Source organism: Sorex araneus, chromosome 5 (genome assembly GCF_027595985.1).
Source record: "Sorex araneus isolate mSorAra2 chromosome 5, mSorAra2.pri, whole genome shotgun sequence".
Classification (NCBI taxonomy): Eukaryota; Metazoa; Chordata; class Mammalia; order Eulipotyphla; family Soricidae; genus Sorex; species Sorex araneus.
Window position 1 is genome coordinate 49,636,573 of NC_073306.1, and position 27,844 is coordinate 49,664,416.

General features: G+C 45.0%; 3 protein-coding genes and 1 non-coding gene across 6 annotated transcripts; 2 read left to right on the top strand and 2 right to left on the bottom strand.

Moving 5' to 3' along the window:
- Window positions 1–886: 886 nt before the first annotated feature.
- LOC129404957 (60S ribosomal protein L39-like) lies at window positions 887–1,144 on the top strand. Its single transcript, XM_055139871.1, has one exon. The coding sequence runs from the start codon at window positions 887–889 to the stop codon at window positions 1,142–1,144; it is 258 nt and encodes an 85-aa protein (XP_054995846.1).
- Window positions 1,145–3,173: 2,029 nt separating this feature from the next.
- Window positions 3,174–3,308, bottom strand: LOC129405388 (small nucleolar RNA SNORA1). Its single transcript, XR_008630540.1, has one exon. It is a non-coding gene; the product is annotated as a small nucleolar RNA SNORA1 (small nucleolar RNA).
- A 5,462-nt stretch (window positions 3,309–8,770) lies between these two features.
- LOC129404879 (leucine-rich repeat-containing protein 37A3-like) lies at window positions 8,771–18,967 on the bottom strand. 3 transcript variants are annotated; one of them, XR_008630214.1, is made up of 4 exons: window positions 15,770–18,967; window positions 11,891–13,748; window positions 10,902–11,332; window positions 8,771–9,384 (listed from the first exon to the last, which is right to left on the bottom strand). XR_008630214.1 is itself a non-coding variant. In XM_055138664.1 (3 exons), exons 2-3 carry the CDS (start codon window positions 11,304–11,306, stop codon window positions 9,232–9,234), a joined length of 558 nt encoding a protein of 185 aa, XP_054994639.1. In that variant the 5' UTR covers window positions 11,307–11,332; window positions 11,891–12,059; the 3' UTR covers window positions 8,771–9,231. The 3 variants fall into 3 exon arrangements, 2 of the variants coding, with proteins under 2 accessions (XP_054994639.1, XP_054994638.1); XM_055138664.1 differs by lacking the exon at window positions 15,770–18,967 and having other exon boundaries at window positions 11,891–12,059; XM_055138663.1 differs by lacking the exons at window positions 10,902–11,332; window positions 11,891–13,748.
- A 239-nt stretch (window positions 18,968–19,206) lies between these two features.
- RSRP1 (arginine and serine rich protein 1) lies at window positions 19,207–25,088 on the top strand. Its single transcript, XM_055138662.1, has 5 exons — window positions 19,207–19,438; window positions 19,621–20,210; window positions 22,319–22,464; window positions 23,697–23,780; window positions 24,629–25,088. Exons 2-5 carry the CDS (start codon window positions 19,661–19,663, stop codon window positions 24,746–24,748), a joined length of 900 nt encoding a protein of 299 aa, XP_054994637.1. The 5' UTR covers window positions 19,207–19,438; window positions 19,621–19,660; the 3' UTR covers window positions 24,749–25,088.
- Window positions 25,089–27,844: the final 2,756 nt, after the last annotated feature.

Genomic DNA, 27,844 nt, shown 5'->3' on the forward strand with positions numbered 1-27,844 from the left:
TTAAGTGGCGAGGTAAGGGTATCTACTGCAGGCAATTCTTAATGGAATCTTTTAATGTCTAGTAATGACTTAACATTCATTTACCAGCTCTGAGCAGTATTTAAAAATTTTTGCCTTCAGCTTCTAATATTTTAACTAATGACTGTGAGAGGAAGAATATTAACTTTCTTTTCCCTTTGCTTTTTATAAAACTTAAATATCTTTGTATTGCTATTTTAATAAAATACAACCTTGATTTGTCATTCTTAGCTTTGGGGAAAATATGCTGTAGAATTAATTAGTCTGTATTTGCCCTTTATGGATTAAAATGAAGTTATGAGAAAGAGCAAAAAGCCAGTCCAGCAAAGCCAGTACAGCAAAATCATTAGGAATAGCAAACTTGGACTTGCCAGCTCAGAACTATTCTGGTGGCTAAAGAAAGAAACTGGGGCAGCTGTACGAAATACCTTCAAAGTAGGCCAGATTTCTCAAAAAAATAGGGTTACCCTTTTTTTTTATAAACTTTTTGTAACGATAATCAAGGATTCTCACAAAACATTTTAGAAATGATAGCATGAAAAATCTTGCAGGGATAGGGGCAATAATACAGCAGGTAAGGTAGCTTACCTTGCATGTGGCCAACCTGGGTTCAATCCCTGGTATCTCACATAGTCCCCTGAGCACTACCAGGAGTGATCCCTGAGCATCGTCAAGTGTGGCTCCAAAACCAAAATAAATAAAGTTCAGCTCTACAGTGTACCCATAAACTGGTATCTTGATTAGATTCCATCGCACTCAGCCTCCCTCTTTACCCAGTACAAAGACTAGTTGGTTTAAAAACACACACACACACACACACAAACTTTTCTCCGCCATCATCACAGTGTAAATGTGGTTCTTCTTCGTCATGTTTTCCCATTGGATTTTTAGGATCAAGCGGTTCCTGGTCAAGAAACAAAAGCAGAATGGGGCCAATCCTCAATGGATTTGGATAAAAACTGGTAATAAAATCAGGTACAACTCCAAGAGTAGGTTCTGGAGAAGAATCAAGCTGGGTCTGGAAGGAGAATCACACATGAGACATGTGCAAGTGTGTTGTGATAAGCTGTCAGGATTCTGCGCACATAGCAGGCAGAAAGGCACCATAAGTCTGAATCATGTTTGATTAGGGACTCTGTTTTTCTTATCTGGTCTCTGTACCTGGTTGCCAACTCAGTAATAAATCACCTGTGAGACCTGGTAAAAAAAATTTTTTTTAATAAAAATTTGAAAAACCAGGGCTGGAGCACAGCAGGTAGGGCGGTTGCCTTGCACGAGGCCGACCCGGGCTCAATTCCTCTGCCCCTCTCGGAGATCCTAGCAAGCTACTGAGAGTATCTGGCCACACATCAGAGCCTGGCAAGCTAGCTGTGGCGTATTGATATGCCAAAAACAGTACCAACAAGTCTCACAATGGAGACATTACTGGTGCCTGCTTGAGCAAATCAATGAGCAACAGGACAGTGACAGTGAGTAAAAATTTGAAAAAACAGGGCTGGAGCGATAGCACAGCGGGTAGGGCATTTGCCTTGCATATGGCCAACCCAGGTTGGATTCCCAGCATCCCATATGGTCCCCTGAGCACCACCAGGAGTGATTTCTGAGTGCAGAGCCAGGAGGAACCCCTGTGCATCACTAGGTGTGACCCAAAATGCAAAATAAATAAATAAATGAATAAAAATGGAAAAGCCCAAAATTAAAATCCCTCTAGTTGGGAATGGTGCAGTTTTTATTTATTTATTTATTTATTTTTACCTATTAAGCTTGTACTCACAATAGCACTTTTTTCTTCTTTTGGGTCACACCCAGTGATGTTCAGGGGTTCCTCCTGGCTCTGCACTCAGAAATCACTCCTGGCGGTGCTCTGGGGACCATATGGGATGTTGGGAATCAAACCCAGATCTGCTGTGTGCAAGGCAAACGCCCTACCTGCTGTACTATCACTCCAGCCTTCACAATAGCTTTTTCAAAACTTTTTTAAAAATTGTAATTGAATCATCATGAGATGAACAAAGTTGTTCATGATTTTCAATCTTACAATGTTCCAACATTCCAACACTTTCAACACCCATCCTTTTACCATTGTACATTTTCCACAATCACCATTCCTTATTTCCTTTCTGCCTGCCCCCCACCCCCATGCTCTCTCTCTCTCTCCTCTCTCTCTCTTCCCCAACCCCTCCCCAACCCACCCCCCCACCACTCACCCCCCTGCTGCCAGATGGGAGTCAGTGAATTCTTCTTTTAAAGAGTTTTAAAACTTTAAAACTTTTGGGGCCAGAGCAATAGTACAATAGACAGGGCATTTGCCTTGCATGTAGCCAGCCTACATTTGATTCCCAACATCCCATTTGGTCCCCAAAGCACTGCCAAGAGTAGCTCCTACGTGCAGAGCCAGAAGTAACCTTGAGCATCGCTGGGTGTGGACCAAAAACAAACAAAAAACACCCTGAAAATGTTAAACCTTTACTGCCAATACTTTTCAGGCTCTTCCCAGAAATTTAAGAAACAAAAAACACTCCCAGTTTCTGTTAAGCAAACATCACACTGATACCAAAAGCAGACAGAGATATCACAGTAACTTTTAAAGATCCCTTGTTCAGAACTGAAAAGACAGTTCAGTAGGCTGAGTTCATGCAGAACAGAAAAATTTGATCCCCAGAACTTCTAGGAATTACCCCATTACAGAGACTTAGAGTAGCCCACAAGTACTGCCAGGTGTCACCCAGAGACCAAAATAATAATAATAATAATAATCACTGTCACTGATTCACTGTCACCCTGTTGCTCATCAATTTGCTCAAGCGGGCACCAGAACTGTCTTCATTGTGAGACTTGTTACTGTTTTCGGCATAGAAAATATGCCACGGGTAGCTTGCCAGGCTCTACCATGTGGGCAAGATAGTCTCAGTAGCTTGCCGAGCTCTCCGAGAGGGGCAGAGGAATCAAACCTGGGTCAGCCATGTACAAGGAGAATGCCCTACCCACTGTGCTATTGCTCCAGCCCAATAATAATAATAATAGTAATAATAATAATAATAATAATGTTCATTCAACCAACTATAGCTGCATACTATCCCAGCAACAATTAAAGGCATGATTAGATATTTTGCCAGTTATGTTTTCTATGTTTTTCTCATTTTGTTTTGTTTTTTACACGTCATAGTTCTCATTGTCACCATGACAACAAGCCTGCTGTGATGGAAACATGACTTGTTGGCCCATGTGGCCACATTTACCTTTTCTGGATACCAGGAGTAGCTGGACCCACATACAAATATAATGAAGCCAAGATTTTGTTTAGTTTTATTTTGTTAGGAGGGTATTTTTGGGTTTGGTTTTGGGTGCCACACCCATCGCTGATGCCCAGGGGTTACCTTCTGGACTATTGATCTGGCCCCTTGTTGTTGTTATTTTAAGCTGTCTCTGCAAGACTAAAAGTTCAAGGCAAATTCAATTTTGTTTGAGGGAACATTGCAATGTAACAATTCTTTTTTTTTTCTGCTTTTTTGGTCACACCTGGTGATGCTCAGGGGTTACTCCTGGCTCTGCACTCAGGAATCACCCCTGGTAGTGCTCAGGGGACCATATGGGATGCTGGAAATCAAATCTGGGTCAGCCACATGCAGGGCAAATGCTCTACCTGCTGTGTTATTCCTCTAGCTCCTGCAATGTAACAACTCTTGATATTATGTGCCTCTCTGATCCTTTTCAAATAATAGAGAATTAAATCTTTATGTGTCTCAATTTCAAGAGACAATACAAGGGCACTTGCCTTGCACACAGCTGACCTTGGTTGATCCTCAGCACCGCATATCTCCTGAACACCACTAGGAGAGAGCCCTGAGCATAGTCAGGTATGCCCCTATCCCTCAAAAAAAATGCACAAAGTTAACCAGAAAGACAGTACAAAGGTTAAGGTCTTTGCCTCATATGAGATCTCTGCAGCAACCCTGGTTCCTCCTGCACTACATATGATTTCCATCCCAACCTCAATCCCCAGTCCTGTCAAGCATTGTTACTGAGCACTGTGGGGGGGGGAAGGAAGGAAGGAAGGAAGGAAGGAAGGAAGGAAGGAAGGAAGGAAGGAAGGAAGGAAGGAAGGAAGGAAGGAAGGAAGGAAGGAAGGAAGGAAGGAAGGAAGGAAGGAAGGAAAGGTGGGAGGGAAGAGCAGTGGTAGAGTGTAAAAAACTATGCACGCTGAGGGGCGTGTGCACTCTCGGGCTCTCCAGGCGGCTCTGTCTCACCGCCCGAGTTCGGTGCTCCAGAACTGCTGTGTATGGGTTGGATCAGGACGTTGACAGGCGAAGGAAGAATGAGGACCAAGCTGGTTGCTGATTAGTTACCGTTTATTCAATCTTCCATCTTTCTCACCTCCCGTACTCCTAGCTCTGTCCTCTCTCTGGATCTACCGCAGCTCTGGATTCTCCCTCTTCACTAGTCTCTCTCCCTTGTCTCCCCTCACCTTGTCCTCTAGGCTACACACAGCCAGGTAGCAAAAGTAAGAAAGCCCTTCCTGAGGGCCGAGCATTCCAAAGCCCTTCCTGACTGCCAGCAGATAAAATACCTCTTAAGGTTTTTCTCCTTTCCTTAGTCCAAACACTCATTAACATCTTAATACTAGTTATTTTTGTATGGACATAGCAAGAGATACATTGAGGCTTGCAAGGCAGCTCTCCTGGCAACATTTTGCCAGACTCAGACTACAGCATTCAGGCCAGATTAATCATTCCTAACCCTAGCAGGGTCCAAATCTAGTTATTACTGTTTGGATCATGACAGCATTTGTCCATGACCAAGCTCTTAACTTATATTAAGCACTAGGCACTTTTGCCAGGCCCATCTCGATCCAGGGTAGCACAAAACTCATCGCTTGCCCTGGGTACGTCCCGTCCCTCACCTGCTTTTGGGAGTGCTAGGAAGTAAGGGCAGCTGAGGTTTAGGTCGAGAGAACAGATGCCCAGGAGGAAAATATCATGTACAGTCAAATGACTCCCAGGTTACAAAAGCATAGCATTTGCTAAATCTTCCTGTATCCATACAAAAAGGACATTTCTCTGAATAAATTATGCAAAGGACTCAAGGAGGAGAAAAACAATATTTACAAGTCAACAGAACACTAAGAAAGAAGCTATAAATAAACACAGAGGAATGGGAGCACTTTTGTGTGATGGGAGTAACCCAATAAACCTAAACTATCAGAGGCTATGTTATAATACAGTAGAGAATGAAAGATAAAAAAAAATCTGGGATTAAGGCTGGAGCAATAGCACAGTGGGTAGGGTGTTTGCCTTGCATGCAGCCAAACCGAGTTCTATTCCCAGCATCCCATATGGTCCTCTGAGCACCGCCAGGGGTAATTCCTGAGTGCAGAGCCAGGAGTGATCCCTGTGCATTGCTGGGTGTGACCCAAAAAGCAAAAAAAAAAAAAAATCTGGGATATGAGTCAGAAAGAGAGGGACAGACATAGCAAGACTGCATTCATTTGTGGAATATAAAGTAATAGAATGGGAGACTAACACCTAACACCCAAGAACAGTAGAGATAAGTACTAGGAGGATTACTCCACAGCTTAGAAGCCGGCCTTGCATGAACTGGTCTTTTATTTCATGAGTTAGGTCATCTAGGAGACTTAGAGAAGAATTGTGATGTTGGGCAAGAGAGAGTACAGCAGGTAAGGCACTTGCCTTGCAAGCAAACTTCTGGGTTTAATCCCTGGTACTGCCATGATCCTGAGTGCAAAACAAGGAGGAACTTCAGCCAGGTGTGGCCCCAAAACGGAAACAAAACAAAAAATTATGTCTAAATTCTCTCACTGTAATGTCTCTGTCTCTAACAAGACTTACACAGGCTACAGGGGAAGCTTCTCAGTCTTGGCGATCTGCGGAAGGTGGAAGTGTCTTAATCCCATAATCATCTCCAGAGTGACCACAGCAAGGGGAAGTGGGCCATGATTTCCATTTGTGTTAGGGTTGTCACCTTTACATGACAAGCACACAGAGTTCTCCCTTCTAGCTATCAGAAGGGTGTCAGCTGCATCTCTGGGATCTTTAGAGTCAACACAAGCAAGGCAGGAGGGTTTCTGGTAACCACACTTCCACCACATATTGTAATCAAAATCTTGTGACAATTCAGTTTTTCGTGTTTTCACATGAAACCCTACATAAATTACTGTCTATACAGTAGTTTACACCTACTGTATATACCTGACCAATTACCTACATAAATCCATCCTTGATTCCAAGGGACAGAATCAATCACAATGCATATTAAGGTGCTGGGTTAGAAAAAGGGAGGATCCAACACATGCCCTCTATTTTCTTTCCCTGCTCCCCTCTCACAGGGTCCCATAGATGTTCTTGCTGACTCTGCATCCATGACCTGTCAACACTGTTTCTTGAGTGTCTGACCTTTCTGATTTGATTTGCCTTGGACTGCATGTTTCTGAAAGGCTAGCCAAATAGAATTTGCTACACTCAAAATAGCACATATGGCACCAGATAGCACCTCATTCATAAAAACTGGAGAATAACTAATTACTTTTTGGTGACCAGCCACATCAGATGGAATATTTCAAAAAAGTCTCATGGTCCAAGAACCTTTCTTCAATGAAAACTATTCTGGTTTTTAGTAATTAGGACTGAAAGCTGAAGACAGGGGATAAAAAAATTCATACAATGTCCTCCTTATAAGGAAGAAGCTGCAGGTTTTTTTTTCTTTTTGGGTCACACCCAGCGATGCACAGGGGTTACTCCTGGGTCTGCACTCAGGAATCACTCATAGCAGTGCTCAGGAGACCATATGGGATGCTGGGAATCAATCCGGGTCTGCCGCATGCAAGGCAAATGCCTAACCACCATGCTATCACTTCAGCCCTGAAGCTGCAGTTTTAAATAAGTATGATTGCCTTTTGTGACCACTCATACTGGCGGCCATGGTTTACTATAATGGATTCATTGTAGCATTCTTTCTAATCAACTTAAATTCTAATTCTGAATATAAAAAGTAACATTTATTGTTGTGCTTTGCATAGAGGTAGTTTAGATTTTAACCCGTAATCATTTTTTCTAGGAGTTGAAATTATAAAAATATACTAACATAATGATCGAGAAAATCCTGGAAAGTAAACTAAATGATTGTGCTTTTTAATGATTGATAGGACACATACAACTGGAATCGGAAGGTAACTAATCCAAACAGCATAATGCTCAATATGCAGAAAAGAATGTGGTGTTGAACATGGGGAAAGGAGTGTGAAAACACATATGGAGACTGAATCTCAAAAGTCTGGGATGAGACTAGCAAGTCCTTTTGAATCAATTCCAAGTTTTTTTGTCTCCCCCAAATACATCAATACTCAATTGGAAATAGCAGCTGCAGAATTAGTTTGGGCATACACACAAATGAACATGCATTATATCACTCCCTCGATTACTCTTTGAAATTGAGTAAAACATTGGAAAAAAACAATAGAACAGAAAAAAAAGGCTAACAAGCAAATTCATAGCTCTACAATTGTGATAATGCCAGGGTCCCTGACACAATTTTGAGAGATTCAAATTTTGGCACTCTTGATACCATCTGCTCTCTGGCAGAGAGTCTCTTGCCCACGCGCACCTGGCTGTCTTCTCCAGGGCCCCTGGAAGGGGATGGGCTCCAGCTTCCCTCCCCGCCCCAAGCAGAGCTCCCGTTGGCCAAAGACCTCCAGAGCCTAGCCACAGCCATACTCAATGCTCCTCTCCACACGTTCGGACGAGTCTCATGCATGAAGGAACCGGCAGAGGAACCCAGGTGTGTGGGACCTGGGGCTGAGACTGCCAAGCCTGCTCAGATCGGGACTGGGCCTCTTCTACCCAGATTTCCCATTTTCCAGTAGCTAGGCAGTCACACCCAAGGACTGCCCCCGGCACCTTGGAATCCCATCAATGGCTAACATCCAGAGACTTAAAAGCAAGCTTCCGGATATCTTATAGCCTACTTCTCTCTCTGGAAGAAACTGGCAAGCTACCGAGAGTTTCCTGCCCACATGGGAGAGCCTCGCAAACTCCCCAGGTGTATTCATATGCCAAAACCAGTAACAAGCTGGGTCTCATTCCCCTGAACCTGAAAGAGCTTCCAATGCGGCATCGCTGGGAAGGATGAGTAGAGAGAGGCTTCTAAAATCTCAGGGCTAGGACGAATGGAGATGTTACTGAGACCACTCGAGAAATTCGATGATCAACGGGATGTTGTTGATGATGATGATGATACCATCTATACCCTAAACAAAAGGAAAGTCTGGGGTATTGGAAGACAGCTCAGAAGGCTAGTGCACGTGCCCTGCATGAGATCAGGTTTGATCAAGCACTGCCTGGGCACTGAGCAACTCATCAGGTATAGTTCCTGAGCATCTCTGGGTGTGGACTTAATGAGAGAGAAAAAAGACAGTAGGATCAGACAAATCTAGATCGAAGTGCAAACATTGCCTCTTAGCCATGTGATTCTGGCAAATCATCTGGTTCTCAAACTTATAGGCAGAAAGAATGGCAAACTTTTTTTTTGTGGTAATATATAAAATTCATAAGAAGCTTTTTGTGCTAAAGTTTTTAACAGAATATATCACGTTATCCTTTGTGTTATTATTTATGTTCACGTTGTACCATCATTACCACCAGTGGTCATCTCCTTGGTATCTAGACTACAGTGTTAGTGTTTTTCTTTTTCCTATTTATTTTAAATACTAATTAAAAAATAGGTAATATACAAGTTCCCATTTAATGTTCACTGTCCCAAATTTCCTTTTTATTAACACTTATATTGTACATGTGTTGCAACAAATGAACCAGGTTGATTGATATATTAACAGAAGTCTATAGTTTATTTTCCTTTAGTTCTTAGTAACTGATGTTGCTGTTGTCCCAAAATTCCAAACAGGATCGGACCACCTTCTCCTTCATGCAAAATTCTACTTCACAGTTTGGGGAGAAAGGACTGCAAAGTTTAAGTTTAAGAAGAGAACTCCCAGAATAACCACCAACTGGCACTATTTCGGCAATGTGCGAAGATGCCATTGTTGACAACATCGACGAGGAATATGATTGACTGGTTCAGCACATCCATGACTGCATGAGGAATGCTGAGAGTGGAAAAACCACAAACAGACGCCTGTCTTCGGAAACTCTTGAGCTCATTCACGATCATGTTCCTGGAGCGAACAGATACCATTGGGCTACACTAGCATGCAACAGGGATGAATGGAGACGTTACTGGCGCCTGCTCGAGCAAATCGAAGATCAACGGGATGACAAGTGACAAGTGACTATCACGACTATAGTCACAGATATTGCCAAGATTATTATAGCCATATCCCGGAACTTCTTTTGTGAGCTGAAAAAAAAAAGAACAATTATTTTTATGCATTATTGTGAGGGGCCAGGGGTTATTCCTGGCTTTGCGCTCAAAAGTCACTCTTGGTCGACCAAAAGGAATGCTGGAGATAGAATTCAGGTTAGCGGCATGCAAGGCAAGTGCCATACCCACTGTAATATCGCTCCAGCACCCAAGAACAATTAGACAAAAAGATGGGAAGGATTCTTAAACCCATTCTAAAAAATGGCTAACTATTCTAAAACTATTCTAACTAGTCTAAAACCCCATTCTCTCAAATGAGAGGATTAAAGTTTTTGTTTTGTATGTTTTAGGGTTGTTTTGTTTTTGTTTTCAGCCCATACTCAGGGTCCTCAGAGCTACTGTTGGCTGAGTGCTCAGGGGTACTCGTGTTGAACTGTCTCCTTGGCCCCAACATGTTCTTTTTTTTTTTTTTTTGCTTTTTGGGTCACACCCAGCGGTGCTCAGGGGTTACTCCTGGCTCTGCACTCAGGAATTACTGCTGGTGGTGCTTGGGGGACCATATGGGATGCTGGGGATCAAACCCAGGTTGGGCATGTGCAAGGAAAATGCCCTACTCTCTGTGCTATCGCTCCAGTCCCCCAATATGTTCTTAAAGAACACACCAGATCTGTTACAGCATCTTGTCTGTAGCCTTTCCTTCTACAATTTATCTGGTGTGTTAGGTCCTCTTCTTACCTCTCCTAGGAACAGTGCTACCTTTCTATAAACAAGTAAAGGGACAATCATTATTGTAGTCAAAGTTGTGTGGCCACAAAAAAGAGAGTGAGCAAGCAAGAGAGAGAGAGCCAGGAGACCCTGATCTTCTGGCCTGTGTTCTTTCACGGCATGGCCTGAGAGCCCCAGAAGACCCTGATCCTGGTCACTGTGAGATACAGTTAATAGCTTTCCTGATTGTGATCCAGTTTCAGCTATACAATGTTCAAACACTCATTCCTCCACCAGTGTACATTACCCAACAACAATACCCCCGTATCCTTCCTGCCACCTCCCCATACCTTGCCTACTTGTGCCTTTATGGCAGGAACTTTTCTTCTCTGTCTCTGTCTCTCTCTCTCTCTCCTCTCTCCCCCTCTCTACCTCCCTCCCTCTCCCCTCTTTTCCCCTTCGTTTCCTCCCCCGTTTCTCTTACTGTCTCCTCTCTCCTCTCACTCCACACCCCCCTTTTGGGCAATATGGTTTACAATGCATATACTAAGAGGTCATCATGTTGATCCTTTACCCACTTTCAGCATACACCTCCCAACCAGTGCAATCCCTTCCAACTATCGTTAGAGTGATCCTTTCTCTATCCCAGCTGCCCTCTCTCCCAGCCCTTGAAGCAGGCTTACAATTGTGGACCATTCATCCTGGCCCTTGTTTCTTGGGTGTTAATCTCATACTAATTTTTTTTAATTTTTATATCCCATAAATGAGTGTAATCATTCTATGTCTGTCCATCTTCTGCCTTATTTCACTCAGCATAAGACTACATTAAAAAAAATGTCTGTCCTCACCTCACTTGCCTCTGGCTGTTTCTGTTCACCCTGGCCTTCCGTACTCAGACTGATGTAGTTCTCAGTCTTCCATTGGTCTGTATCACATTCTGCCTTGGAAACCTTTACTTCCTGCTGCTCACGGAGAAGCTTCATCAGGAGGCCGGTTCTGGAGAGGAGGTTGGCACACTCCAGCTGCACCTGGGGCTCAGAGAGGTCCATTTTCAGAGTCTGGATCACGTGAGCAATGAGCTTCCTCTCATTATTGTTAGGGATGAGGGACCGAAGCTGCTGATTGAGCTGCATCTCAAGTTGGTCTCCAGAGTGTGGTTTTTGTGTGGCAGAGACGATGTCCGTGGCCACATTGTGATATTCCCACTGCATCTCGTTGGACTGCGTGACAGTCGGCATGAGGTTGTTTGCCATCTCGGCTTCTTTCTCATGGGCAGTACCTTTGTTTTTTTTTTTTTTTTTTTTTTTAAAGAAATATTTTATTGAACCACCGTGAAAACAAAAAAAATACAAAGCTTTCAGGTTTAAGTCACAGTCAAATACTGATTAAACCACCATCCCTTCACCAGTGCACCCGTTCCACCACCAAGAACCCCAATACACCCCCCTCCCACCCCACCCCCATCTAAGTAGTTGATGATATTCCCATTATTCTCTCTATATATTGAGTACATTTCATATTTCCATACAGAACTCACTATTGTTGATTGGAAATTTTCCCCAACAATCAGGCCTGCTGAATAAGCATCATCTAATAATTTCTCTTCCTTGGTAAAAGTGAAGACTTTGAGCCCGCGCGGCCGCGATAGCGGCCGCGCGGTTTTGGGTTTCTAATACTTTAGCTCAGTTCACAGTCAAAACGGATGGCTGCAAGAATCTGCTCTGGTGCCAAAATGGGTTAGGAGACCTCAGGATCACAGTCAGTAGGCGGGAGGCTCTGCTTCTCGTGCCGCGGCTCTTGGTTCATCTCTGGGCGGAAGGCGCGACATGGGCAGTACCTTTGATACCAACAGTTTTCTCTGGCAGTGAGATGCTTCTGGTGTTCCCCCCATTTGGAGCATGTGTGCTTTCTGCAGTCTTCTTTTCCGTAGATGAGTGAAGGAAGAAAGGATTTGTCCTGATCTCTCCAAGACAGAGACTCCTCTCTTGGCAGGGAGTTGATGAGGCTCTTCACTGCAGCAAAAGGAGGCCGCTTGGCAAGCACCAGTCTCTCGGGTGTTGATTCCTTCATCTCTGTATTCTCTCTGGGTTTGGGCATTCTGTGGCCCAGGTGAGAGTAAGATTTATGAAAATGGTAATTTCTTCTATTGTGTGGCATGGGGCTGGGAAACTTCATGCTCAAAACTTTGAGTGTCGGGGTCCTGGCCAGTCAATCCCGGCACACTGGAGTATGAGCCCTGAAGTCACCGGACTTACTCCCTATGGGAGAGTGAGTGGGAAGGGGAGAAGCCTCTGCCCTGGCCCTCTGCTCGCCACAGGATTCCTACTACCAAAAAAGAACCTGACCGAGAAGGTCACCGAGCAGAGCGGGGGAGCCTGGTGGTCAAGCAGACTCCATTTATTGATTCTTACAAGGGGATTTTATGCACATAATCTGGGGTGGGGGGTACTCCACGCATATATCACTCTTATCTCGTGGAGCTCAGTATAGATGCTAGTTAATGATTTGTACTCCCCAATCTCAGGGCCGGGTTAACTAGCTCAGGTAAATGTTAACTGTCACACCCCTCATCCGATTGTCTCCTCAACCAGAGTGCCTGTGTGTGGAATGCAGGAGTGTGTGGAGTGCAGGGCCCCTGGAAACAGGGCCGGCTCTTGCTTTCAGGGGCAGGGGGTTTCGTCAAAGTCTCAGGCCAGCTACTGAGACCCCAACACTCAAGCATCTGCATCTTCCAAAACGAAGAGAGTGTTTTTCAAGTCTTTGGATTTGTTTTTCAACTTAGGTGGGACTTTAGAAGAAGTGGCGGCAGACGGGCTGTCCATGGAGGACTGTTCCAGGGCTGTGGAGACCGCCGGCTTGTGCTCCTAGATGAAGGATGACTCCTCACTGAAGGAGTTTTCCACCAATTTCCTGGGCCTCCCCGCCAAGAGAAGCTCTTTTGGTTCCCTTGGGGCCAGCTGCCTGAGCCTTCTTTCTAGGACAACACTCCCTGCCATGGGCCGAGCCCTACCTTTCCTTTGGCTGAGGTGATTGGCCCCTTCTTTGAAGTGCCTCTTCTGGACGAACCCCCCCCGCACCCCCCACACATACTGGGTCCTTGAGCACGCTGCTCATTTGCAGGGCTTGCCTCTCCCCCTCCTCAACCTTTCTTAAGCATTTTCTCTTTGGCCAGACAGTTTTCAATTTTTTCAGAAATATTTGGCTTGGCATTGAATTTTGGGCCCAAAAAGACTGGAACGGACCAGCATGGCAGTTTTCTCTCTCTTTCTAGCTTCGTGGATTTTTTTCTTGAATTTCTGCACTTCGCAAGCTTTCCAGAATATGGGACTTCAACTTATTGTATGTTGAATTGTTGGATGTGGGCTGTAGACATCAGAATTGTGCTGTTCTTTAAAGGATCCAGAGGATTTGCTCCATCTTGCATAGTTGAAAAAAGGAGCTTAATGAAGGGGAACAATGTTGATTCAACATCTTCTATGTTCCATCCTGGAAATAAGGCATGATATAATTTCGCACAGTAATGATATCGCTCTCATCATTGAAGTCTAGCTGCTCACTCATGAAAAGGGACAGGCTGTTTCTCTCTGATGAGGCTTTCTCCGGTTTAATGATCAGCTCGGTGCTGCTATTCTTCTTTCGGGCCTGGAAAACCTTCAAGAACTCCCCTTCCATGTTTCTTATGGACTCTTCTTACTCTGTCAAAAAGGAAGAGCTTGTTTTTCATCATGAAAGATAACTGGAGATAATGTCGGGAGCATCTACTGACATAAATTCCAAGCAAGCAAATTAGTAATCAGTAAACAAGTGTCGTATGGTGGGGGGGGGGCGCACAGAGAAACCCTAAATTGACACCTATGATTGACAACAACAAAAGGAGAAACAAAGTGGTCATCTGTATTAATTCAGAATAAATAGGGCATGAAGTCCAGTACATGTATTTAGGATTATTCCACTGGGGGGCAGAGTGACAGTACGGCAGATAAAGTACCTGTCTTTTTTTTTTTTTTTAAATTTATTTATTTTTAATTAGAGAATCACCGTGAGGGTACAGTTACAGATTTATACACTTTTGTGCTTATACTTCCCTCATACAAAGTTTGGGAACCCATCCCTTCACCAGTGCCCATTCTCCACCACCCGTAAACCCAGTGTCCCTCCCACCCTCCCCAATCCCATCTCCCCCCCACCCCACCCTGCCACTGTGGCAAGGCATTCCCTTCTGTTTTCTCTCTCTAATTAGCTGTTGTGGTTTGCAATAAAGGTGTTGAGTGGCCGCTGTGCTCAGTCTCTAGCCCTCATTCAGCCCGCAACTCCCTTCCCCCACATGGCCTTCGACTACAATGTAGTTGGTGATCGCTTCTCTGAGTTGACCTTTCCCTGGAACGTGAGGCCAGCCTCGAAGCCCTGGAGTCAACCTCCTGGTACTTATTTCTACAGTTCTTGGGTGTTAGTCTCCCACTCTGTTATTCTATATACCATAGATGAGTGCAATCTTTCTATGTCTGTCTCTCTCTTTCTGACTCATTTCACTCAGCATGAAACTTTTCATGCCCATCCACTTAACTACAAAATTCTTGACCTCCTTTTTTCTAACAGCTGCATAGTATTCCATTGTATAGATGTACCAAAGTTTCCTCAACCAGTCATCTGTTCTGGGGCATTCGGGTTTTTTCCAGATTCTGGCTATTGTAAACAGTGCTGCGATGAACATACATGTGCAGATGTTGTTTCGATTGTACTTTTTTGCCTCTCTGGGATATATTCCCAGCAGTGGTATTGCTGGGTCAAATGGGAATTCAATATCTAATTTTTTGAGAGTCGTCCAAATTGTTTTCCAGAAGGGCTGAACCAGTCGGCATTCCCACCAGCAGTGAAGAAGGGTCCCTTTCTCCCCACATCCTCTCCAACAGCGGTTGCTTTTGTTCTTTTGGATGTGTGCTAGTCTCTGTGGTGTGAGGTGGTATCTCATGGTTGTTTTGATCTGCATCTCTCTGATGATTAGTGATGTAGAGCACTTTTTCATGTGCCTTTTGGCCATTCGTATTTCTTCCTTGGTAAAGTTTCTGTTCATTTCTTTGCCCCATTTTTTGATGGGGTTGGATGTTTTCTTCTTGTAGAGCTCAACCAGTGCTTTATATACCATTGATATCAACCCCTTATCTGATGGGTATTGTGTAAATATCCTTTCCCATTCTGTGGATAGTCTTTGGATTCTGGTCACTGTATCTCTTGCGGTGCAGAAGCTTTTTAGTTTAATGTAGTCCCATTTGTTGATCTCTGTTTTTACTAGATTGCTTAGTTCCGTGTCACCTTTGAAGATACCTTTATCTTCAATATCGTGGAGGGTTTCGCCGACCTTGTCTTCAATGTACCTTATGGTTTGTGGTCTAATGTTGAGGTCTTTAATCCATTTTGATCTGATAAAGTACCTGTCTTGTATGCAGCCAACCTGGGCCTGATCGCCAGCACCCCAGACAGTCCCTCAAGCCTTACCAGGACTGACCCCTGAACACAAAGTCAGGAGTAAACTTTGAGCACCTCTGAATGTGCGCCCAAACAAGCAAACACACAAATAATAATACAATTATTCCACTGGTCCTTAAGGACCAATGGCCAGTATTCAAGACAAATATTTGCTGCTCAGTTAGACTTTGTAAGGATCTGACTTATTTCACTCAGCATGAGACTACATTTAAAAAAATATCTGTTCTCTCACCTCACTTGCCTCTGGCTGTTTCTGCTCACCCTGGCCTTCCGTACTCAGACTGATGTAGTTCTCAGTCTTCCATTGGTCTGTATTCCATTCTGTCTTGGAAACCTTTACTTCCTGCTGCTCACGGAGAAGCTTCATCAGGAGGCCGGTTCTGGAGAGGAGGTTGGCACACTCCAGCTGCACCTGGGGCTCAGAGAGGTCCATTTTCAGAGTCTGGATCACATGAGCAATGAGCTTCCTCTCATGGGGGATGAGGGACCGCAGCTGCTGGATGAGTTGCATATCAAGTCGGGCTACGGGGTGTGGTTTTTGTGTGGCAGAGATGATGTCCGTAGCCATGTTGTGATATTCCCACTGCATCTCGTTGGACTGCTTGACAGTCGGCATGAGGTTGTTCGCCATCTCGGCTTCTTTCTCATGGGCAGTACCTTTGATACTGACAGTCTTCTCTGGCAGCGAGATGCTTCTGGTGTTCCCTCCAATTGAAGGATGTATGCTTATGCAGTCTTCTTTTCTGTAGATGAGTGCGAAAGAAGAAAGGATTCCAGCAAAGGTTTGTTCTATTCTCTCCAAGACAGAGACTCCTCTCTTGGCGGGGAGTTGATGAGGCTCTTCACTGCAGCAAAAGGAGGCTGCTTGGTGAGCACCAGTCTCTCGGGTGTTGATTCCTTCATCTCTGTATTCTCTCTGGGTTTGGACATTCTGCGGCCCAGGTGAGAGTAAGATTTATGAAAACAGTAATTTTTTTCTGAATCGATACACAGCGGGTAAGGCATTTTCCTTGCACTCGGACCCCCTGGTTCGATTCCTCCACCCCTCTCAGAGAGCCTGGCAAGTTACCGAGAGTATCTTGCCCACACAGCAGAGCCTGGCAAATAACCCGTGGCGTATTTGATATGCCAAAAACAGTAACAAGTCTCACAATGGAGACGTTACTGGTTCATGCTCAAGCAAATCAATGAGCAATGGGATGACAGTGATACAGTGAAGTCCATAGTTTATATTTAGTTTTTAAGCCACAGTGTTTTCTTTTCTATTCCAGGATTTTTTCTATTCTACTAGGAATCTTACATTAAGTTGTCCTGTCTTCTTATTCCTCTCTAGGTATGACACTCTCAGATTTTCCTTATTTTTGCTGACAGGGACAGAGTTGAGTGCTGGCGATATATATTGTAAGTATCAGTCACTTTTTATACGCAACATTTTGTGATTAAAAAGTATTAGCCTGGGGCTGGAGCTATCGCACAGCAGGTAGGGCGTTTGCCTTGCACTCGGCCAACCCAGGTTCGATTCCCAGCAACTCATATGGTCCCCTGAGCACCACCAGGAGTAATTCCTGAGTGCAAAGCCAGGAGTAACCTCTGTGCATCGCCGGGTGTGACCCAAAAAGCAAAAAAAAAAAAAAAAGTATTAGCCTAATAGTATGGCAGGTAAGGTGCTTGTCTTGCATGTGGCTGATCCAGGATTGATTCCCTGCCAGGAAATAAGCCTTGAGGACTGCCAGCTGTGCCGCCACCTCGACCCCCTGCTGCCAAAAGTGACTAAGTGGGGGTTAGAGAAATTGGAGAGCAGGTAGGGTGCTTTGCTACATGCAGTCAACACCAATTCTATCCCCAGCACAGAATATACCCAAGCACTGCCAAGAGTGACTCCCAAGCACAGAACCAGGAGTAAGACCTGAGCATTGCCAGGTATGGTCCAAAAACAAAATTACTAATCATTTGTGATAATAGCACTTGTTGGGGCCATCTTAAAACCGACACATACAGTATTTCATTCTGGAATTGCTCACATCCAGGCTTGGGTATAGTTCCTCTTCCTTTTGCTTCACAGACCAACATCTTGGAGTTTCCCACAAATCCTAACTCAGAGTGCATTATTTCTTTCCTCAGCTTTGTTTGACTCACTCCTTCGTTTCTCATTCTTCCTAATAAAACTTTTCTACTTCCCCTCAAATTCATTTCTGTAGATAAGTGAATCTACAAAATGGAGGGTGGGAGTTTTTCCTTTTCCTGCAGAGTATACATTCCCTCAGGCTGGAAACTATGGCTCCCCCAAAACTCAAGTGGCTGAGACCAGAGTAGTCTCAAGTGCATAGATGGCTGCTTTTATTTCTTTGTTTTTTGGGTCACACCTGGCAATGCACAGGTGTTATTCCTGGCTCTGCACTCAGAAATTACTCCTGGTGGTGCTCAGGGGACCATATGGGACGCTGGGAATCGAACCTGGGTCTGCAGTGTGCAAGGCAAACGCCCTACCTGCTGTGCTATCACTCCAGCCCAGATGGCTGCTTTTAGTGAAACTGGCAGGAGCTTGTAAAGACTTTTACTAGTCCTAACCTTCCTTTCACACTTAGCTGGCAAATTCATGTCAGGCCAGGCAGGAGGTTGCTAACACTATAGTAGCTATCTCCCCCTATTCTGTGCCTCTCCATACACTCTGCTGGTGCTTGTTGGATGATTTGTCTCACCTCTGGAGCTTTCATTCTTCAGATGATTACCTTGGTAATTTGGTGCTACAGTACCATATAATCTCAATAATTTGGTGAGCCAGCCAGACTACCTATCAAAAGGTTGATTATTTCCCAAGATGACTGCTGAGAACATGATCTATGGCTTCTGAACAGCCCAGAAATCAATGTAAATAGTTTTAACCTTCTGATTTTTTTTCTTTTCCTCTTCCTCTCCCTAGAAATCTAATAGAAACCAACTGTTAAGGATATTTTATTTTTCTCTAATTTTTTTTGCTTGTTAGGTCACACCTGGCGATGCACAGGGGTTACTCTTGGCTTTGCACTCAGGAATTACTCCAGGCGGTGCTCAGGGGACCATATGGGATGCTGAGAATCGAACCCGGGTCGACCGCAAGCAAGGCAAACGCCCTAACCGCTGTGCTATCGCTCCAGTCCCTATTTTCCTCAAAACTTAAGATCAGTAAGAAAAAATGTTAGGGTGAAATAGTGACGCAGCCAGCAAAGTTGAGGGGTAAGGGAATTGGCAATGAGTATCAGAAAGCCAGGGATCAAACCAGGGTGGGCCGCGTGCAAGGCAAGCGCCTCAACCTCTCTCTCTCCGGCCCTGGCAAAACTCTCTTAAAATGCTATTGAATTGAGAATTCCTGACGAGCCGGGGAATGTCGCAGGGCGTTGGCCGTTGCGGATCGGACACAAAAGTGGCCCGAGAGTCCCAGCGAGAAACTGTCCGAATCTGCAAGTCCTCAGGAGGTGGAGACAACACTCCCGTCACAGCCGTCAGGCCCACAGCCCCGAAGTCCGACTTGGCGCCTCACTTGACGGGTTTCTGAGTCGGGGCGCTAACACAACCGCAGGCAGCGGGATACACGGAAGATGGGAACCGTCAGCTCTGCCACCCGCCTCCTCCCGGCAGTCCGCGCGCGCGGGGCGGGGCGGAGGGGCGGAAGGGCGGTGTCACAGAGGGGTCGGCCCCGCCCATCGCGCCAACGTCTCCGCGCCAGTTCCGGGCGCTGGCTTCTGGCGCTTTCGACGCGTCTCCGGGCCCGGCGGCCTCCTCCTCTGGCGTCGGCTTCTCGGAGGCGAGCCTCTGGACTTAGCTGACAACAGCGACGAGAAAGAAAACCCGTTTTCGTCTCTCAGTCTCGGAAGGGAACGAGTCCATTGGCTTCTCTCGGCGTGTGAGGTGTCGGCGGCTTGCCGTGAGTTTCCTGGGGCCGGGGTCGGGCCGGCAGGCCCCTCAGCTGTGGGTGGCCGCGGCAGCGCCGGACCCCCGAGGGGACAGGCCGGCCCGGGGCGTCGTGGCTGCAGCGAGCGGGCTCTGCTGCCGGGCCGCGCCGCGAGGCTGACTTCCGGCCCCCCCTCCCCGTCTTGTTTATTTCAGGGAGTGACCTGCCCAGCCGGCCGCGGCTCCGCGGGGCGCCATGTCCGAGTACGTGAACGACCTGTGGCCGGGCTCGCCGCCCGACGCCTCTCCGTCCGCGTCGCGCTCGGGCCAGTCGAGCCGCCGCACGTCGGCGTCGCGGAGCCGCTCCTCTTCCCGAAGCTCCCGCTCCAGCGGATCGAGCCGGGCGTCGTCCCGGGGCCGCCGGGACCTGCGGCGGCGGCGGGGGCGGCGGCGGCGGCGCAGCAGCAGGTCGCGGTCGCGGTCGCGGACGGGGCGGCGGCCCTCGCGCAGATACCGGCGCTACTCGCGCTCCTACTCGCGGAGCCGCTCGCGGGCCCGCGGCCGCCGCGCCCGGCGCTCCGCCTCCTGCGGGCGGGTCTCCCGCGCCTCCCCGCGGGCCCGCGCCCGCTCCCGCTCCCGCTCCCGCTCGCGGGGCCGCTCGTACGCGCGGCGGGCGTACGCGGGGCCGCGGGGCCGGCGCTACTACGGCTTCGGGCGCACGGGCTTCCCCGAGGAGCGCCGGAGCTGGAGGGGGAGATCCCGGACGCGGTCCCGGAGCCCGACCCCCTTTCGGCTCAGTGAGAAAGGTGAGCGGTGGCGGCTCGAGGGGCTGCTAATTCGGGGGCCTGAAAGCTGAGTGTCGGTGCGGGGAGAGAGGGGGGAGGGTCAAGGCGCCCCGGTTCCCCGCCCCCGGGCCGCGGCATATTCTTTCCTAGTGGCTGGCAGTTGGGTTTGAGGCTTTTCAGGGCTGGTGAGTTGGGGTTAAGGCGCTTGATTTGAAGCACACAGCCGACCCCACCCAGGTTCCATCCCTGGCACCATAAACGTTACCCTTCTTTTCCCCCCCCTTTAGTGTTGGTGGCTTTGTTGTTTACCCACTCTCAGCCTCTGCTGAGCTAACAATAGGATGGGGAAAAAAGCCTAAAAGCAAACATGGTTTTTGCGTAACTGAAGGAAAAGGAATTTCCCAGTGTTCCAGGGGGGAGGGCATCTTGATGGCCTCGGCCGGGTGGGGGGATCCCAATAAATGTTCTTGGGTAAAGTGGGGGAGGGAAGAGATGACTTGTGAACTTGAATGAAGAGGGGAAAGGGGAAAAAGCCATCTGTTAGACAAAAAAAAAAAAAACTTTCTGGGAAGTAGATTAATATATCATTAGTTCATTATGGCAGTTGTACGATATAAAATGTCTTTCAAAAAGCTTGATGTTCAGGGGCTGGAGCAATAGCACAGCGGTTAGGGCGTTTGCCTTGCACGCGGCTGACCGGGGTTCCATTCCTAGCATCCCATATGGTCCCCTGAGCACCGCCAGGAGTAATTCCTGAGTGCAGAGCCAGGAGTAACCCCTGTGCATCGCCAAGTGTTACCCAAAAGTAAAAAAAAAAAAAAGTTTGATGTTCAGAATTCATTTTTTTGTGTTTTGTTTCGGGAATGCAGCTGATGTGCTTAGGACTTATTCCAGGTGGGACTCCACATACCGAATAGGGTACTAGGGATTGAACCAGGGTGGGCTTTTTTTGCAAGACAACTACTTAACTGTCTTCAAAAACTTAGTATCACTCCACTCCCTCCGTATTCATCTTTGCGGAGGCAAAAAATGGGGCATTTTGGCATTTGGTACAGAAAACAACTGCTATCAGGGATGCTTATTTTTCTCCATAAAAAAGGTTTTGTAAGAGGATTTGTTTCTATATTTTATATTGGTATGAAGATATTGTAAGAATGTTAGAGTTTAAATGTTTATTTTTATGGAAACAGTGTTTGTAATTTCTAAGCCCACCACAAAAGTGCCACTATCCTTCCTTTATCTCTTTATCTACCCATACCTTAGTGTAAGGATTAGTTTTCATTGGACATTCTCTATCACCTCATTGTTTTCCCCCTAAAATTATTATAATTGAGGTTGCATGATTCGATAGTATTTTTTTGTTTTTAAGTCACACCTGTGATGCTCAGGACTTCTGGCTTTGTGCTCAGAGATCACTCCTGGTGGAGCATGGGGGTCCATATATGGTGCGGGGATGGAACCTGGTTCTACAGTGCAAGACAAACACCCCACCTGCTGTACTTTCACTCTGGCCCTAGAGAAGTAGTTATGTTTTTGCTTGTGGTGTACATTATTGCCCTGCCCTTCCACTACAAGAATGCCCTTGGTTGTTGATTTTTTTAATGTGTAAGTGAAATGATCTGGTATTAGTATTGCTTACTTTAGATGAAATCCAAAGTCTTCCATGTTGTATAGCAGAATGCAAAATATCACCCCACACTCCTCCCTCCTGGGCTTCAGTGGGTCTACTCAGGACTCAGTCTTACTCCTTGCTAGGTTCAGGGGATCATATGCTATGCCCAGGATTGAACTCAGGTTGACTGGGTGCAACGCAATGCCTTGCTGCACTATCTCTCCAGCCCCAAGCTTTCAGTTCTTATAGCTGAGTAGTATTCCACTGGTGAGAAATAAAATATTTTGGGGAGGGGGTTTGGAGGGTAAGTTGGTTGGGTGTTTCAAGATGCTGAAGGCAAGAGCATGACAAACCCCAATTCCCCAACCATATGTTGTGTGGGCCGCTTAACTACACTCTCCCTGGCTGAAAATAAAATCTTTATATTGCTATTCTAAGTAAAAATAGTCTTATTTTTGTTTTTCTGAGCTTGGTGAAATTCTACAGGACTGATAAACATCTGGTGTTTATTTTGTAGATCGAATGGAGCTGTTGGAAATAGCAAAAGCCAATGCAGCAAAAGCCTTAGGAACAGCCAACTTTGACTTACCGGCCAGTCTCAGAAATGTTTCCTTATCTAAAACAAACTCTGGACTCTCTGTCCCAAATGGTGCAAAGTTTGAGGTAAGTCTTTTGGGTTTCTACCAAATCTTCAGAAACGTACTGCCAAATCTGATCAATTTGACACTATTTGAAAAAGGGTAGCTAATTAATAATTCACTTAAAATAAAAATATGACATCTGACAGTACTAGATAGGGTTTGTCGTATGAAAATGGGAGATTAGTGAACTTTAATTTCCAGTTGACAAAGTACTAATTACTTAGACGATTAATAAAAAAATTCAAACTGGTACTTTAGTGATTTCTATATAGTTGTCAACTCTAATTCTTTACAGAGTATCTGTAGCTTTCATTTGCACCATTATGTTCCCACAAAGTCTGTGCTCAGCATACAGTATAGTTTATCTGCTTTATTTCTGTCTTATAGAAATCATGAATGTGGTCTCCAGGCATTGATGAAGAAAATCTGTTGGTAATTGGTACATGGGCAAAAGCAACCAAGGTTTAACTAATTTGAAGTTTATATACACACACTGAAAACTTAGTTTCTCATTTGGTAGGTCCATGTGCATGCTAGAGTTTGGGTCAGGAACTATTTAGATAAGACAATTTTTAGGCAAAAGTACACTTTGTAATGCTGGGGCATCAGTGATACAGATGTCCCTTTTATAATATATGCAATATATTCCAGATGTTTTGAGAGATTACAGAAGAGGAGGCCTGCTTCACTTGCAGATAAGTTTGTTATAATTCTCCAGGATGTGCATTACCATATTGCACAGTGTTTTTAAGTTACTGGGTGAAATTCAAAGCTTAAAACTAATAGTTTTAAAAGGTTAAGATAGTTAAGAATGGATTATTAACTCACGAAAGATATGCTGACTAGATGAACTTATCTTTCCGATCTAGATGTGGCTTTAAGTATAAGTAGAGCACAAAATCTTAGTTGAATGAGATGCTTAGTTGTCCAGTTGGCAAAAGATTGGCTTCTTTGAATCTAGGTATATTTTTATGTGACTTTAATTTTAAAGTTATTTTAATTTCCGTCAAGGGGATAAAAATACTGCATTGGGGCAATTATGTTTTAAGTCTGTTACCAATTTTATTACTGAGAAAGTTCAAGAGTACTTTGTCTAGGCTGTGAGTTACCTCCAGAGTTAGCTCCAACTTTATTTGTTTCTACCACTTAAGTTTTCATGTTTTGATTGTTTTCTAATACAGTACTGCAAACCAGTGGCACTGTGGTTTTTGTTTTATTTTTCTAAATATATATACTTTTCTCTTACATGTCTAGCTGTCGGAAAAGCTAGCTGAAGAGGAAACTAAAAACCACAGTGAAAAGTCTTCACAACAAAAAAGCATAGCTTTTAGTTCTAATGTAAGTATATATATTTATATCTTCGATGGCTTAAGTTTTATGTAGAACATAATCTCTTCTATGAGAGAAACCTCTCATTGAAAGGTTTCATTATATTTTTCCTTCTTGTGATCATTTGACACCTAAGTCACTTTACAAATAGACATTTTTGTGTGTCCTCTTTGCAAGTGATCGACATAATGCTTTCATTTAATATCCACTTTCTATTTTTGGGTGGGGGGGGTTGAGGTTTTTTTGTTCTTTGATTTTTTAATTTGGCCAATACCTGGTGGTTTAGAGTTTTTATTTCCAGCTTAATACTCAGGGATTATATCTGTCGAGTCCTGGGGGACCATATAAAGTTGCTGGGGATTGATCCTGGGCAGATCATGTGCAAAGCAAACACCCTATCTCCACTGCCCTGTCCCGCACATTCAAGCCCACTGTTGAAATATTTAAAAAGCAAATCTCAGATTATTTTAATGATTGGGGTGTTTCAGCCTAGAGCAGTTGAATTGCATGTGTGAGGTTTTGAGTTCAGTCCTCTGTGCTGCAAAACAATATTTTAATGTTAATGTACATAAAAAATAAAACTTGAAGTAGGGGTGCATGGGGATGGAGTTTATGCTTTGCATGTGGAAGGTTTGGACAAATGCTGAGTACTTCTGGGTGTGACCCTCAAACCAATCTCCACCCTAAAAATACCCCTCAGGGTTGGGGAGATAGCTCAGAGGACTAGAGCTCTGTTAGACTATAAGCTTGATCTGTTTCCTCACATGGTCCCTTGAGCACTACCTATGTGTTCTGAGCAGAAAATACATGTATACTGTATGTGTTTCAGAAGCTGACAAGAATTTTCTCTCTTTCAGAATTCTGTAGCAAAGCCAATGCTTCAGAAACCAGCACAAGCTACCATTGACGAGAGCTCTTCAGGATCCCCAAAAATAGATAAGAAAAAAAGTCCATATGGACTGTGGATACCTGTGTAAAAAGAAAACCTAGCTCAGGTTGCCTGAAATGCACTTTAATTACAAGTTTGTGTTCCTAGCATTATTCCATTAATGTGAACCATGTAGCAAAATTGTGGCAGTTAAAGCTCCAACACAAAAAGTTGCTTAAAAATTAACATTTTAGATTTCTCTTACAGATAGGAGATAGCACAAATGGACCAGAAGTTACATACAGGTGGGAGTCTTGTGTATATTATATATATGTACACACATACACGTATTTGTAAATGTTTTAATGATTATGTAAAATGAAATTTATAAACCACAGTATTTAACTGATTGTTGTATAAATAAATTTCTGGTTTTTATTTATTCTTAATATTTGTGTACGTCACTTGTCATCCCGTTGATCTTCGATTTGCTCGAGCGGGCGCAAGTAACGTCTTCATTCGTCCCTGTTGCATGCTAGTGTAGCCCAATGATATCTTCTCGCTTTAGGAACAGGAAGAGCCTCAAACCATTCATTCAGGGTTTTGACGAAGAAGGCTGAAGTATTTGTGTATATATTACATAATGGGTCTTTATGAAAAATAAGAATGTATCTTTTGTAGTAAAGCTCTATTAATCTCAAATCCAAATCCATGGACCATAGATTGAACCATATAGGGATCACAGTCTTCCTGGGAGTTGATAAAAAATACTGCATCTTAAGTCTATTCTTGATACCTGGGGCTCCTAACGATATATTTTGGGGGTAGAGGGGAAGCCATGCACACCCAAGATGCTCAGGCCTACTTGCTCTGTGCTCAGGGATCAACTCCTGAAGTAGCTTGGGGACCATATGTGGTGCTGGGGATCAAACCCAGGTCAGCCACAAGCAAGGCAAGTACCTTACTTGCTATACTACTCTTCACTAGTTCATCCTAACAATATTTTTGAAAGGGATCACGAATCACGAAATCCCGTTAATCACCGATTTCTCGGGTGGGTTTAGTAACCTCTCATTTCTCCTTTCCCTGAGATCTTAGAAGTCTATCTCATTCGACCCTCCCAAGGATGTTGCACTGGGGGCTCTTTCAGGGTCAGGGGAATGGGATCCATCTTGTTACTGGACTTAGCATATGAATACACCATGGGAATCTTGCAAGGCTGTCCCATGTGGGCAGGAAATGCAGAAGATTGCCAGCCTCTCCCAGAGGGAGAAGTGTGGCCGAGTGCTTCTGAGAGCTTGCTTTTAAGTCTCTGTCTGGATGTTGGCTGTTGATGGGATTACACACACCTGGGCTCCTCTGCCGGCACCTTTATACATGAGGCCTGTCCGAACATGTGGAGAGGGGTCTCGAGCATGGCTGCAGCTAGGTTCCGGTGGTCTTCGGCTACTGGGAGCTCTACTCGGGGTGGGGAGGGAAGCTAGAGCCCATCCCCTCTGAGGGGCCCCGGGGAAGACAGCCAGGCGTTCGGGCAAGAGACTCTGCATCACTCTTCTGAGAGCTTGCTTTTAAGTCTCTCTCTGGATGTTCGCTGTTGATGGGATTACACACACCTGGGTTCCTCTGCCGGTACCTTCATACATGAGGCCTGTCCGAACATGTGGAGAGGGGCCTCGAACATGGCTGTAGCTAGGTTCCGGTGGTCTTCGGCTGCTGGGAGCTCTGATAGGGATTTGTTCGAGCGGGTACCAGTAAGGTCTCTCATTGAGAGATTTATTGTTACTGTTTTTCACATACCGTGTCTGATAGGGATACTCAATAAAATTTGAAAAGTTTAGCCTAAAATCTTAGAAATACTAGCAAAGAATTATCCAGGAAGAGCTAAATATGAAGCTCAGTGTATAAATTCCTTATTAAAAATAGTTCTGCTGGAGGGGCTGGAGAGAGAACACAGTGGGTGGGGTGTTTGCCTTGCACAAAGCCGCCCCGGGTTTGATTCCCAGCATCCCATGTGGTCCCCTAAGCACCACCAGGAGTAATCCCTGGCATCGCTGGGTGTGACCCAAAAAGAAAAAGAAAAGCTAGCTGGAGAGATAGCTCAACTATTCGAGAACATTGGCTGCGTGAAAGAGGCCCAAATTTGAGCCTGTAGCACTGCGTGGTTCCCTAAATTCCACTAAGTTCCACTAGCCTAAAAACAAACCCTCACCCCTCTCAAATTAAGAAGGTAGCACTGTAGCATTATCTTTCCCCCTTCATCGATTTTGCTTGAACGGGTACCAGTAGCGTCTCCATTGTGAGACTTCTTGTTACTGTTTTTGGCATATTGAATACGCACGGGGAGCTTGCCAGGCTTCCGGGTCAGCCGCATGCAAGGCAAACGCCCTACCTGCTGTGCTGTCGTTCCAGCCCCAGTAATAATGTTCTTCTAAATAAGTTAGGTTAATTTTTAATCTTTAGACCTGGAAATAGTAGTGGACTGGTCTGATTCCACTGAAGTTGAAGACTTAAGAATTTTTAAGATTTTAGAGGAAGGGTGGTCCAGTGACAAGATAGTGATGTTGCAAGTTCAGTTACTGGCACTATTCCACATAGGAATTACTCTTCCCGGGACTCCTATCAGATGCTGGGTCAGCCCTCAGCTGCTTGCAAGGCAGGTGCCCTATCCATGATATCCTCTAGCCCCACATTGAATATACTTTTATTACACTAACATTTGAGGGATTGAGGCATACCCATTGATACTTTGGTCTTACTGGATATGGTATAAGGGATCAAATTCAGATCTCTTGCATGCCAAGCCTGTTGAGCTAACTCTGGCCTCAATTATACTAACATCTTCATCAGCTCGATCACTTAAAAGCTTCATAGTAGGTGTTCAGTTGGCCACATTAAGACTTTAATGTGGCATTTTATGGAATATGCCTTCAGGTTTTCTATAATTTTCCATAATAACTGTTCAAGCCACATGTACTTTTTTTTTTTTTTGGCTAGGGGTGGGGTGGTAATGGTGGCTTAGGAATAACTGGTGCTACTTGCAGGATCTGCTATTTGGTGACTGACCCTGGAGCTCCTGCATGCAAAGCCTGAGATCAAACATTTCTTAATGAAAAGGTTTAAGTTCCTATTTTTTTAACCAAATTATGTTATGCATATTTAATACTTTGACAAATATAGCTGTTTTTTAAAAGATGACATTCTTTGG